This window comes from Grampus griseus, assembly GCF_964374135.1.
Source record: "Grampus griseus genome assembly, chromosome: 10".
Lineage (NCBI taxonomy): Eukaryota > Metazoa > Chordata > Mammalia > Artiodactyla > Delphinidae > Grampus > Grampus griseus.
Window position 1 is genome coordinate 77,111,711 of NC_139004.1, and position 14,697 is coordinate 77,126,407.

At 40.9% G+C, this 14,697-nt stretch overlaps 1 protein-coding gene across 17 annotated transcripts in view; it reads right to left on the minus strand.

Annotated features, from left to right (window-relative positions):
• Positions 1 to 247: 247 nt before the first annotated feature.
• The window catches only part of CADPS (calcium dependent secretion activator), a gene marked incomplete at its 5' end in the record, with an annotated part of 486,465 nt that continues 472,015 nt past the window's right edge, over positions 248 to 14,697 (minus strand). For all 17 annotated transcript variants that reach the window (XM_082664108.1, XM_082664107.1, XM_082664102.1 and 14 more), the window contains 2 exons: positions 248 to 1,334; positions 4,575 to 4,679. In XM_082664108.1, coding sequence (XP_082520234.1) covers positions 1,155 to 1,334; positions 4,575 to 4,679 — 285 coding nt within the window. In that variant the 3' untranslated portion in view covers positions 248 to 1,154. The remainder of the gene's footprint in view (positions 1,335 to 4,574; positions 4,680 to 14,697) is intronic.

Genomic DNA, 14,697 nt, shown 5'->3' on the forward strand with positions numbered 1-14,697 from the left:
AAAATGACCCCTTCCCTCCTCTTTCCCCGCGTCTTCCTGCTTTGCGTGTTTCAGTTCTGGCTTTCAAAGGAGACAGAGGAAAAAAAAAGACTCAAAAGTATTCTTGGGACACGTGAACAGTTATTTATTGAGAAGCCACAGTTTTCCACACTTTCCTAACTGTAGGCTTTATATAAGGCAAAAGCAAGATGGATCCACTACTTTACACAGAAAGAAAGAGCTCTGCAGAGGACCCCAGGGTCACGCAGTTACAGATCAAAATGCAATGTACATGACAGATATAAAAAACAGTGTGAAACAAAATAATTTAAATTATGGTTACAATCTACTGAAGGAAATATCCATGTCTTATTATAAACACATTTATAGTCTAGGGTCATAATTTAAATATTCAGGTCTTTTTTTTTTTTTTTTTTTTTACATACACGGTTATTGAAACATAAAAGCAAAACATAACATTTAATAGGATGAACTTTGATAGAAGACAGTCACTCTGAACTGTGCTGGATGTTATGATAGGATCGCCCTTGCCGTGGCAATTAGGAGGATCAATCCATTGGTATGTAGCCATCCTTTTTTGGGTAACTATCTGGATAAATGAAAGGATGGGTTAACAAGGACACCAAGGGTTCATTTTTCAGTTTTAGGGGAACAGAAAGAACTGAAAGTTGGTTATTGGAGACTTGCCTTCTGTTTTTCAAAAAACAAAGCAGATCTACGTGTCTTAGTTAAATTCATTTATTGTACTCCTTTAAGTAACCGGCATCCACATATGGGAAACAAAGAAAGGACCTGGCGTACTCGCCCTCACATCCATTTACCGTCGACGCGCACACAGCACACTGATGAAGGATCACTGAACTCTGCTGATAACAGGGTACACCTAGCAACTGAGCTATGTATTCTCCATAAATGGTATTTAAAGAATGGTGCTCCATATTGCTTGTAAACAGATAGACATGGATTCAGGAAATCGTAGAGTCGAAGGTCGTTTGCTAATCTTGGTACCACGTAGCTAAAATGGCAGTTGTATCATCAGTACACATCTCATGGCATGGTAGTTGACAGAAAATTCCATAATGGGGTTAACTAACAGACTAAGGACATGCATTGATTACAAGACTCTGGCCTAGTGGACTCGAGGCCCAAGCGTTCTAATCGTCCTCTTCGTCTTCCTCATCGCTGTCCTTCATGCTGATCCCCTGCAGACCCCCGCCCTCGCTCACGGACGCTGTGGCCTCCTCCACAGTGAGACGGTTCCGGATGGTTTCATAGGTCTTGCTGTTTAAGGTTGAGTCCAGGACTCCTTGCAGTCGGAAATCTCTATAGGTTTTCTAAGGAGGGAAAAGATGCAGTGATGAGGGAGATCTCATCTCCATGAAGGGAGGGACAGGGCACAAGGCAAGCATGGGGGTGAGAACACTGACCTCAGCTAAGTGTCACACTTCATGCACTGGCACGTGAAAAGCCACCATGCTCAGATTTCACTTGTACTGAAAACTGAGATTTGTTGAATGACAGAAAATGAGAAATGGTGACAGGATAAACTGTATTAGATGAGACAAAGCAAAGAACATAAGCTTGTGTTTATTCAGTTCTGTAAAGGGAAATGTTCCATAATTGTTTTGGTTCTTTTTTTTTTTTGGTCTGGTTCTTTCTCTTAGGTTTGTATCACATCATATGATAGACAGTGTGAGGGGCTATAACACATAAATAATGGATCAAATGATTACGGTATTTTACGATTTCTGCTGCAGTCTGGTCCTTAGTATCTGTGAGGCTTGTAACTGCGTATCCCTCTGTCTCATTCACGAGACAGACATATGCATGTCGGTATACGAAACCGATCACGGGCAGCAACAATTAGGGGGAAGATGGAGCGTTAATGCCTCATCAGTATGTTGCGGGCATGTGACATTTCTCGTCTCCTTAGGAAAGAAGTGTATCTATTCTGTTCACAACTTCATGGTCTCAGGGAAGAAATTTGGCTCTATTTCAAGAACAATGGTTTGGTATTGCTGAACCACAAGTTCTTTCTTTGTTCCTTCAGGCGATTTCTCTTGGATTTCCTTAGGTATCCCAGGGACTGTTTTTCTAGGAATCCCTTCGCGTTAATGGAACATGACCAGAAGCATCTGCCTGTTGTCTACTTCACAAAACATTTTTTTGAAAAAGGTCCCTCTCTAACTACAACTCTCCTCATCACGCTGCATATCATTTCAGCTACTGATTCTGCTGTTTGTTTCTCCTCTTGATATGGGAAACTTGTTAAGGGGTCAAAAGAAGGAACGGTAACATACTTCAACGCCACTTGCATTAGGATTTCTGGTTTTTGGAGTCCATCTGATGCAGTCCTAGTGTCAATCACCATGTCAACCACTCCTGAAGGTCCCATGTGGTAATGACTGCAGAGTTAACTAGTGAATGCTGTTCAGCTCAGTGAAGTCCAGTAATAAAAGATTATGGATGGGATGACCACGTGTTCCCTTTGCCAGTTTATATCTATGGTCCCAGTATGATTATGTGTAGCAGCTTCTTTCTTTCTTCAAAGTCATCTGGTTTCGACACTAAATTCAAAGGTCATCCTAACTATGGACGAGGCTGCAAGGCTAGGTAGCTAGCGGAACTGTGTCTGTACCTGGAGGGGGGAGGGTAGGAGGCTGAGCAAAATGCTAGGTCTGGTGGAGACCAGATATCCAGATGATTTACTCGATTTTTCTGTACTTTTCAATCACTTAGAATTGATTGCCAGAATATGATGGGGAAAAGGCAGAACTCACTTGAATATTCCCCTCTCTAGTCAAATTCCAGAGCTGTGAGTTTCCCAGCCAGACTCTGAATGTCTAAGGGCAGGGACCACATAGAGTCATTTTTTTTTTAAAATACTCCATCTTGTAGTATACAAGTAGGGGCTCAACTAATATTTGTCCAAGGTTGGATGAACAAATGCTTGCTGGATAATGAATGAATGGATGAATAAACCAAGTGATGCAGAGGCAGGAAAGAAAGGCAATTATCATTAGAAGTTTGCCTCGGAGAAGGAGGCCCCTGGGTAACGTACTTAGGGAAGAGGTGGTGAATTCTGCTTCATCCCTCTGTGCTGTGGCTCTAGTTAAGCTGGGCCCACTTTTGGCAAAAGTGAAGGAGTTCCTTCGGCAGGGACGTTTCTCTGTCCCTTGCCTGTGGTTCGTGTTTGTGTTGTTTTTGGCAGAGGCTAAGAAGAAACCTCCTCTCTGACTTATATTTTTTTCTTAATAAAATACTGCTAATTCTAACAGTCTCAACAAAAATCTGAAAATCAGTAATGGGAAGATATCCTAGCACACTAAAATGCATGTCTTCTTTTCATGTCTACCCAGGAAGGGTCAAACAGAAAAAATTCCCCTTAAGAGTATTTATAGCCAGAAAATGGAATGCAAGGGGTCGGGCAATGGTTAGTGAGGTTGCCTTAAGGAACTGAAATTTAAATATATGAAAATTAGGCTGGGTGCATAGTCCAAGTGCATAGATTTCTTTTTTAAGAGCTGCCGTACACTGCTGTCTGCAACCTTCCCTGGGAGGACTCTTTGTGAGATCAAATGCATATGATAATAATTCTCCTTAATTACACTCAACGGAACAGTAATTGGTTTTAAGTCAGCACTGGGGTAGAGGAGCACCTTCAATAAAATGGCGCTAATCCGAAAGAGACTAAGAAATGGGGCAGGGTTGGGGGGGGGGAACAGCGGGGGCGGGGGGGCGGGACTTTCGGCAAACTGTTAAGAAATGGAAATTCATCTCCGTTTTATCATTAAAATATTTTTAAAGAGACTGTGCTCTGAATGAGATTTTTGCATACGAATGTTTTAAAACCCTCTATGGTGAAGCATCAAATGGAAACTGAAATGATCAAAAATGTATTTACCCCCTTCTGTGATCTTATTATTTCATGTAAACCACTGTGATTTCACGCTGAAATAATTATCATTAGTCCAAGGCACACACACAAGAACAGGGGGAAAAAAAAGCTACGTTCAGGGTATGTTACCTCACCTTGGTGATCCTTTACATTTGACTGTATACACGCATTGTAAGAGAAACTACTTCAATTAACTACAAAGAACAATATTGATTTGCATCCAGATAATGACCACAGGACATATTTAGAAAGAGCCGGAGGTAAATATTTCTATGAAATTAATTGTGGCAAAATTTTATTTAATTAAACCATAAATGAAATTGGTAACGGATGCGATTAGCACAGTGGTACCCGAAAGCCAGCTTTTGAAAGTTTAATGCAAAGGGCGTGACGGCTCTTGCAGTATATTTGCATGGCAAATACATAAAGTATTTTTCCAGTCTGGATAAACTATCAAATTCCTTTTTATTAAATTTCCCTTTGATGTCTGAGTAATAAATTAACCAGGCATCCCAAAGTGATTTCGCCGGTTTTTCTTGCCTGAGATACTGTTTTAGGAATCACCTTGTTTTATACACAAACTAATATTTTTTGTGTTAAGGAAGTTCTGCAGCTTGCCAATGAAATGTATTTCAGTGAGCTGTTTGCAAAGGAGAATCATTATGTTTTCTTTTACCTTTACCATCCTAATTAGTGTTTTCAACTGATAAATGTGAAGCTGTAAGTCCATCCGGTCCGTCAGCCAGGTACAGATCACGTTCATGGAGCTGCTGTACCATTGCTGAAAAAAAAGACAAAAGTTCTCCAGCCAACACATCACGGAGCATTTAAAGAACAGAGACGAAACAGGCCACGTGCGAGCACCCTGCTCTGTTCCAAGAGGAAAACAAAATGGTTAAAGAGAATTTGAGAGCACAGAGATCATGAACAGTAATTGACGCAAAAATCACGAGGTACCGGATCAGCCGAAAAGAGATCGGTTTGGACTTTGAATCGGAAACAGAACTCTTCCACTATACACACCTCATATACAATCAATTCATAAAGACCACCGTTTGCTCTTCTGATTCTCCTTTTTGTTGGTTCATGTTACTCAGTTGAGATTTAAGTCACTGTTTGTGTCCTAACGCCATTGTCTCGGGTGTCCAAGACGATGGGGGCTTCTCCACTGAACCAATCGATGCCACGTGCTACTTACCTTTTGAAAAAATCCAGACCCTGTCTGCTTAGGACAATTCTAGGAATCAGGCTGAGAGCCTTAGGAGTTTAGGGCAAAGTTTACCTACATTTACTCTAGAGGGGCATTCGGATAAAGACAATGAAGGAGGGTTTCTCTTTAAGGGCCAAATTATACTCTGGGCAGCTCATGTGGCCTTACGTTGGCTGTGCAATCTGTTTTAATCTTAACACCAAAAAATTATGGAAGATGAGAGAAAAAAAAACATCTACAAATGAGCTCATTTCAAGCTGTTGAAATCATACTTCCCCTTAAGGGGGTTAAATTTTGCTTCTTGTCTGTGAAAAATGCTTGAAGCTGTGTCACTTTAGACTGCCACCCCTGTGGTGCACGGAGTCTCTGGTGCGGTATAATTTTGCAGTGCTGCTCATATATTCATAAATCTCACTCGGAGACATATGAACAGTGTTATGAAGTGTCAGTACAAAAAAATCTAATCTTTTAAACCTCACCAGGTTTCATTACGCATTGCCGCTTGTACCAAACAATTTACAAATAAAATGAAAAGGTGTGGATGGACCTATATATTTATTTATATGGCACGCATATGAACTGTGCGCAGAAAAGATGTAAAAAAAAAGTGGTTAGAGAATTGAAACGCTGCATACTCTCCTGTTAACCAACACGCACACGCACACACGCACACGCACACCAGTGGAGATTTGAAAAGCATAAATAAAAACATGTTTCTGATGGTAACTCCACCCTTTCTCACCTAAAGATCATCCAAAATCAGTTTATGCCTAACACTCACAGTTTTTCCGAAGCCTTGTTTCTGACTTAATTTCTTTAAAAAAAAAATTAATTTGGGTTTTTACTTGCAAGGTAGAACTGCCAAGTTTCACCTTGCAAGAAACGACACAGTCTCAGCCATGGCGTTCAGAAGCCCTCTTTGCAATCTTTCGTTCCTAGGCTCTTTCCTCATCAGAGCCAATTGTGGCTCTCCTTGGAGCCCAGCCGCAAACAGAGACCACACTACCCCAATCAAGGCAGCACTGCAGCCTCACAGCCAACTTCTGCTCTTTTAAAGATCACGGAGGCGAAACTGTCAGTTTCAGGAACCTTCTGTCCCTCCCCAAGGGAGCAGGAGGAGTGGGGGGGAGGGGAAGGATTTTTTTCTTGAGATCTGCAGTTCACTCCACGTAGGGAGCGTGTTTGCCGTGGTCAAGCTGCTTCAGGCATGGACAGGTTTTCCCCTCTAGGAGTGAGAACATGTCACTGAAACTTTTTTTTGGGGGGGGTTGTGATTATTTGGAGGTGTTTTTGGCACCTCCTGCCTTGGGATCCTGGAGCTCTTGATGTCATTGCATCTGGGTTTGTTAAGGGGCTAGGGACAGGAATACGACTAGGTCATGGGTGTTTCTATAGCCCTGCTTTACTCTCAGCTGGGGGACCTCTTGTGTTGACCCGAGGCCTCAAATTCCGTATTTACTGACTTATTCTGACATGAAATCTGGGGGCTCAAATAATCTGTTTTGAGAGTCATGAGCAACGCCCCCTACCCCCGACTCCTACCTCCTGGGGTTGGAAAATGACCTTCAAAGGAACCTGGGTGACCACCTGGCCAAACCTACAAGACCAGGACCCCATGATGAGTGCATCTCAGGGACACAAAAGAGGAATGTGGCACTCTGGCTTCTAGGCAGAGGTGGCATTTTGCTTTGGCTGTGACAACGGGCAAACCAGCGCTGGCTTCTATCACTGCCAGCAAGCCTTGTGCAACATGCCTTTTTTTCTTTGCTGAGAGATATGCCACCTTTCAGGGGAAAAAAATAACGAACTCCCCCCAGCCCCCATTTTATGTAAGTAATTCCCATTCTTGTAAATGGCTTTTGGCTATTAAAAAGTAAAAAGGGAAAGGTAGACTGCTATCAATACTCTTTCTTTGCTGTTGAAAGGGTAGGGCGGTAGGAAATGCATGTAGCGATGGATGGATCAGCGCATCACGCTCACAGATTCCCACCCCAGGAGAAGAAGAAAGCCCTGGAACATCCATGCTTTTTCTCCTGGATCTCACATCTAGCAAAAGAAGTGTAAAAAATGTATGATGCCCCATTGGCTACACATTTCAAGAGGCAAAAGGGAGTAAGTCACGCCTTTCCAAACCTTATGCTCAGTAGATGAAATTGGAGGCACTCTTGGATGAAGCACAGCGCTAACTTGGTTTTCCAGAAAGGCGCTTAAAGGCACTTGGATGTTGGAGAAAGCAGGAGTCACTGCCTTCTAGAACTTTAAAACATTAGAGGTGAAGGGGATCTTCCACAGAGCTCCTCCTTTGTAGAGGAGGAAACAAAGGCCCAGAGAGGTGAAGTGACTTGCCCAAGGTCACACAGCTAGTGAGTCCAGAAATGGCAGTTTTCCAGGATTAGGCACTGGAGTGAAAAAGCTGATCACCTAATGACTCCTCCCTAGGAGGGCGTAATAATGCACTGGACACGAGAGCTGATCTTGTGCATCACTTCCCAACTGTACATTCGGGGGTATCACACTGATATCTAGAAATAGGCCTTAGTGGGGGGGTTTTACCCTATGGAAATTGGCAAATGCCACAAACCAGGGCATTCTCCCTTCCAGAAAGCCAGTTGTTATAACAGTCAGTTCACAGTGCTTGTTAATCAGGTTTGCTTTATTTGAGATCGATGCTAATACAGTAGATTTGTTATGATTCTTCAAAAGAGGAAATTCATCAAACATTTTAAGTTCTCCCCACTTTGTTTTGTCTCTGGTTCAGATATGCCTTTTCCAGAGACAGCCTGATACCTGGGCACTAAAATTTTGGTAAAATGCACTCTAAACCCTTAGAAATAAGAATTGTGAGCTGATGACATATACTAAGTATTTAAGTATACTCATGACTCCTTTGCTGCCTGCCCTTAATTCAGGTATATTAATGGAAACTTTCTACATAAGGTTACTTTAAGCCTAAAAAAGCCCTAGAGACATAAAATCCCCAGTACCCTGGGTACCTCTAAAGTATGTTCTCTGGGGATAATTCTGTGAAGGTGTTAGAGTTGGAAGCCAAAAGGACGCCCATCATAGCTATGGCCTGCAGGAACTTCTTGGGTAGTTAAAATCACCTGAAACTAACATGACATTGTAAATCAACTATACTTCAATAAAAAAAAATTTTTTTTTAATTGAATGCAAAAGAAGAGAACCTGGAAGGGTGATCTAAAACTGTGCCATTTAATTCCTTTCCTTCCCTCCCTTCCCTCCCTCGCTCCCTCCCTCCCTTTCTTCCATCATAGTTGTTGAGAGCACAGGCCTTACCTCTCTTTTGCCTAGGTTTGTGATCTTGGGCAAGTTACTTATATTCTCAGAGACTCATTTTCTCAATCAGAAAATGGGAATTAATCAGCCTTTCATAGGCTTTTTGATACTAAATGAATTAATGTTAATAAAGCTCACATCACAGTACCTGGCACATAATAAGGCCTCAATATATGTTAGCTACTACCAAGACCACCACCACCACCAGCATCGTCACAATTCTCCCATCACCGTCACCACCACCATCTTCATCATCATCACCATTAACCTCATCTCTCTCCTCTTTTTCTCTCTCTTTCTCAACCCAAGAAATACCACAAAACAAGGAAGAAAGCAGAGCAAGTGACCAGAGAAAGGCATGCCATGGTGGAAGAAATTATTCCTATTGGAATATCTCTGGAATCATATGCATAAGTCTTACAGGACACACGACTAGCTCAAAGTAATTCCACTGTAAAGTTGTTTGTGTTAGATCATCACCCAAACCTAGAAAACCATCCTGGGTGCATTCCACACATTTAAAACTATCCTGACCTAGATTTATATACTGGATTCAAAGGATTCAGACAAATAACGAGTGATTTTTCAAACCCTGTGTGGATAAATTACAGCTTCAGCTTGGGCTGGCTACTTATTAGCTGGATAAACTCAAGCAAGCTACTTAACTTTCTGACCCCTAGTCTTCTCTTGGGGTTAACACTTACTTCATAGGATTACTGTGAGTGTTAAAAGAGATAATCATGTAAAGTGCCTAGCATAGTGACTGTCACATAGTAGGCACTCAATAAAATTTAGCCCCTGTTGTTATTATTCCTCTCAAAAACATAACAGGTATCCTTGTAATATACCGTACAGAAGAATTTTCTTGATCCATTTCTAGTAGAAATTAACTTGCCGATAATGGGGCCACACATTCTGCCCTGCAACTACGCTGACTTCATGCAGAAGAATCGTTACACACAACATGTCTCTCTGTCATGGAGGGGCTCACTACAGCTAGGACTGGGGTGAGGCGGGTGAGGCAGGATCTTGCAAGTGCAGGATCGGATGCTGCCTTTAATGAACATTTTAGTATTTTGTTCATCATGGATTTTTTGCATTCATTTTGATTTTTTTAACATATTAAAATATGTATTTGATTACTATATTTTCTGGCTCCTCCTTAAATTTTGCAACTGAGAAGTGAATCATTCACCTCTCCCTAGTCCCCCAGCCTTGGGTTCACTGTTGCCCCTGGGAATTTTATCCTTGGGAAGTGCTGCAGGATTGTGAGACAGGATGAATACTGCACACCTCATGGGACACTATAGGGTTCCCAGAAAATGGACTTTCACTTGGATTTGGATAATCCCTCATCAGCAGGATAGAGAGTTACTCCAGTGATTGCTTCTGCCTTTATGCCTCTGTCATCACAGCCACCTAGATGAGTCTAAATTCCCTACTCCCACCCCTATCTTGATGTTAATTCAACGTCCTAAAGGGACCTTACTGTTAATGATTCATTTGTTTTTGGAGCCAGCCACATCGCATACCTGAGTGGCAATGAAAACAAGAGACAGAGGCTGAAAAGGAGACAGAACTACTCAATGTGTTTCCATACTCATTAATTACAAGGGTAACATACCCGCGTAACTTACACAACCCCCCCATCAGACAATACCATTCCATAGGACTTTATAGAGTCTCAGTTTTTAACAAAGTCCTATTTTGTACAGGATTCCTAATACACACATACATACACATTCACAAAATTAATAAAAATAGTTACCTACTCATTGAACACTGCGTCCTTACAATGTACACGCACTGTGAGGAGCATTCCACAAGCATTGTATAATTTCATCATCGAGTTGAACTCTTAAGAGTATCTATAAGGGGAGGGATGCACTGGGAGTTTGGGGTTGGCAGATGCAAACTATTACATATAGAATGGATGGACAACAAGGTCCCACTGTAGAGCACAGGGAACTATATTCAATGTCCTGGGATAAACCATAATGGAAAAGAATATAAAAAAGAATGTGTGTGTGTGTGTGTGTGTATAAAACTGAGTCACTGCTGTACAGCACAAATTAACACAACATTGTAAATCAACTATACTTCAATAAAAAATAAAATTAAAAAACCAAACAAACAAACAATAAAGTTTCAATATTATTAACAGCCCTGTTTTGTAGATGAGAAAGAGGGGCATAGGTAAGTTAAATAAGTAGCCTGTGGTCACACAACTAGTAAGCAGTGGGACAGGCTTCAAGTTGGTTATTTACCACTACATCTGTATGAGCTGTCACATTCAGCTCAATAATTTTAAAAAGCAGTGGCTTGTTTATATAGAAACAGCTCTAGCTTCCAGGTGCCTTTTCAGCAAAGTCATTCAGCTCTGAACGTCTCAAAGGACAAATGTGTGGGTAGGATAATGCTCTTGGATCTGTCTCCCTCAGAGCCCAAGCTTGGCCTGGTGTTGAAAAGATTCTACTTTTTTATGAGCTTAGAAAGTCACTAGGCAGAGGGAGGGGAGTCAGGGGTTTTCCCACGGAAAACCACTCAACAGCCTTAAAGAACTAATGGATGAGAGACAATCATTGCTGACTCTTAAGGGAAGTGATTAGAAAGTTGGATGGGGATGAGAGGTGCCATTTCTTAGGTAGCATCAATGTATTTGTTTTATTAATCAGAAAATATATTTATTATATAATATGCATATTCTGTTTTACTTAGAAATACTTTAAAACTTAGAAAAGTTGTAAAAATAAAGTAGTATAAATGATACCCATATACCCTTTACCCAGATTCACCTATTGTTAACATTTTACCCCATTTGTTTATTGTTTGAAAAAATATATATATATTCCAACATATATATATATATGGTTTTTTAATTAAAACAATTTTTTTATTGGAGTATAGTTGATTTACAATGTTGTGTTAGCATCAACGTATTTTTAATTTCCCCCGTAGCCCTACCTAATCTCTTCTTACTTTCTCTTAGGTTGGTAACTCAGCAATTGCTACTAAAAGAAAATTCTCACTGTGGGTAGTTTGAGTTTTCAGTGAGAAATACAACTAGAAATATTGCCTTGGTCACAATGAATTGAACTTTCCTAACAGAGTTTTGGAGATACAAAAGTTATGACATTGATAAAAATTTCATTTCTGAAAAATTATCCATTATAAGTTTTAACATTTTCTGTGAACAGGGAGAGTAAAATAGAACCTTGGGGAAATTCAGTTTCATGTGTAATTAAAGATGTCACCAGAAGTGCTAGAAGAGAAATTTTAGGCAGAGTCACAAATCCAATGAAAATAGTTTAGTGCAAAACTCAGTTCTTCCTGTGTTGCTTTTTTCTTTAAAGAAACATTTTATTGAAGTCTAACATGCGTACTGCAGTGTGTCACTTTTAGCAAAACACACGCACATACACACACCTTCTGAACAAGACATGCTGCCCCGTGCCTACAATGGAAGGTAATATTTAGTCCAATATAGTGAAAATGAGCTTTTAGAAAATTTGGTATTTCACCTAAGGACCAATAACTGCACCATGCACAAACACACATCTTCACACACTTTCTTTGATTAAAAACTGTGACTCAGGGACTTACCTGGTGGCGCAATGGTTGGGAGTCCACCTGCAAATGCAGGGACACAGGTTCGAGCCCTGGTCCGGGAGGATCCCACATGCCATGGAGCAACTAAGCCCATGCACCACGACTACTGAGCCTGTGCTCTAGAGCCTGTGAGCCACAACTACTGAAGCCTGCGCGCCTAGAGCCCATGCTCCGCAACAAGAGAAGCCACCACAATGAGAAGCCCGTGCACCACAACGAAGAGTAGCCCCCTCTCGCCTCAACTAGAGAAAGCTCGAGTGCAGCAACGAAGACCCAACACAGCCAAAAATAAATAAATAAATCTATAAAAAACAAAAACCTGTGACTCAGTCCAATATATCCTGAGCATGAATGATAGCTGAAATTCACAAGGACCTGAGTCTTATGGTTGGCTTATTTGCAAATATATATTTCCTTTGAAACTGGCATGTTCATGCTATATATGCCAGGGAAGCAAAGCTCTCAATGCCTGGGCAGTTCATGACTAAAGTGTAAATAGTTGAGTCTTTATTATCATCTGTAGTCTTGCTTCACAGATGAGGAAACTGAGGCTCAGAGAAGTAAAGTGTTCTAGCAGCTAGCAAGAGATGGAACCTGGACTCAAGAGGCTGAGAGGCGGTACAGCCTAGTGGCTCGGAGAATAGACTTGAATCAGGCCTGTCCTGTGTTTGAATCTTGATAAATCCCTTAACCTCCCTGTGCCTCAGTTTTCTCATCTGCTAAATGGGGATGATAATAAAAACCATTTAGGGTTGTTGTGGGGATTAAATGAGTTAATGTGTGTGGTGTGCTTACAATAGCGCCGGGCACATACTGAGTGTTACCTGTTACTATTTTAGCCCCGCTATCCTACCCTGCTTCACGAATAAGAAAGAGTATCTCCCTAAGTGCGAGCTCTTCAAGGTTGTGCAAAGCTTTCTAAGCAGCTTCCATTCTTCAAAAAAGATCTGAGCAAAAAGGTAATTTGTAACCTCTTGGTAAGCAACCTGAATTTCTGGACTGAAGAAGCACAGTGAAACCTGGAAGATTTTTATCTCCTCTTTGGAAAGTACCCTTTCTCCAGCTCAACACAGCCACACAGCAGAGAAATTGCCTCAGCACCTGGCCTCGACTGTCTAATGAAGAAAGGACGTTTTATTTGTTGGCAAGGAGGCAAAGAGGAAGATAATACTTTGACCACACCCATGTGACTAAGTTCTTCATTTTGCTTTTTGTGACAAAAGTGGGTTATTATTAGTTAGGGGGAAAAAAACCCACAACCTATGTAAATGGCTGTATTGAAATACTGTAATGAAATCTTTTACATTTGAAACTTTCAATGCATATTTCTTCCTTACAATTTGGGTAATTTAAGAGCATGTGAAGAACTTCATCAGGGGTTTCTCCACACTTCTACCAAAGTCCCCACAGCTTCGTTAGCCTGAGCTGCAATTCCACAGCTTCACAGATCTCTTTAGGGCTAAGGATCACCAGCAATCTGGTTGTATTTGGTGTTCTAATCCGGATTCAGAGAGGGCTTGACAAAGAAACCTTGGCACGTTCAAGACATCTGTGCCAAGTGGGCACAAACGAAAGACTGCACGCAAGTTTCGGGGTTTGTCAGAGCTCCCCAAGGGAGCTGATATGCCTTTCTAAGGGGGCATATCATCTGAGTACCTTAAAAAATGGATACGAAGTTGAAAGATGCAATCTTTTGCCTTACTTGAGTGTTACTGTAATTCAGGATATGATCCACCAAAACAATTGCTCCTAGAAATGGGTATTTCCAGTCACAGCTTCAGGACGCCCAGCTAAAAGCACAAAGACACCGAAGATAACCGACACCAAAATCAGAGGGTATAGATAATCAGAATAACCTTCCAGGCTATCTCAAGTGTCCTTTTTAGTAGAGGCTGGGTTTTTTTAAAAAAAAACATTAATTCTCTGGTTGCCTAAAAACCATTTCATTGAAATCTTTATGAAGCTGTCTTAGTGCCGTGGCTTTTCAAGGTTCTAAACTCTGGATAGCATCCCCCTGAAAGTCTGATGCAATCAACACTGAGGAGGAAGTCAGAGGCTCCTTGCTGAAACCGTGGTTCCAGAGACTGTGGTAATCTACAACCTGGTGTGAAAAGCACCCACAACTCTTTGCCTTTAGCTTCTTCTCATAAGGAAGAGATAGTGCAAACGAAATAATTTTTAGAAAAACTTTGATTTAAATTGCTACTGCTTAAAATGTTTGCTTCTTCTATAGGAACGTGTAGAATTTCACATTTGGGAGCTATTTTATTTTATTTTATTATTTTTATTTTTTTAGCAATTTTATTTTTAACCTCCTTAGAAAGAGCCTAAATGATACCTTAATATTCTTTTACTAAAATAAGCAGTTATCTCTTCAAGACGAAATTTCAACTCTCTAAACCTGGAGAAATATCCAGCAACAAGTGTCTTTAGCAATGATATTTCAAATGGACGATCAAAATGATGACTGCGTACTTGGACTCCTGATTTAACGCATTGCAGCCTTCTAACCAAGTCATTACTATCACTTTTAGGTGCCTGGGAGAAAATACAAGGGAAGTAAGAGTCCTGAAGGATCCTTTCTGAAAGTAAATCAAGCAGGAGAGTTTAATACAAAGCTTAGCTTATACAGGCTATACTGGGGTCTCTCTCTCTCTGGAAGGCACATTCTCTGTTTTTGTTT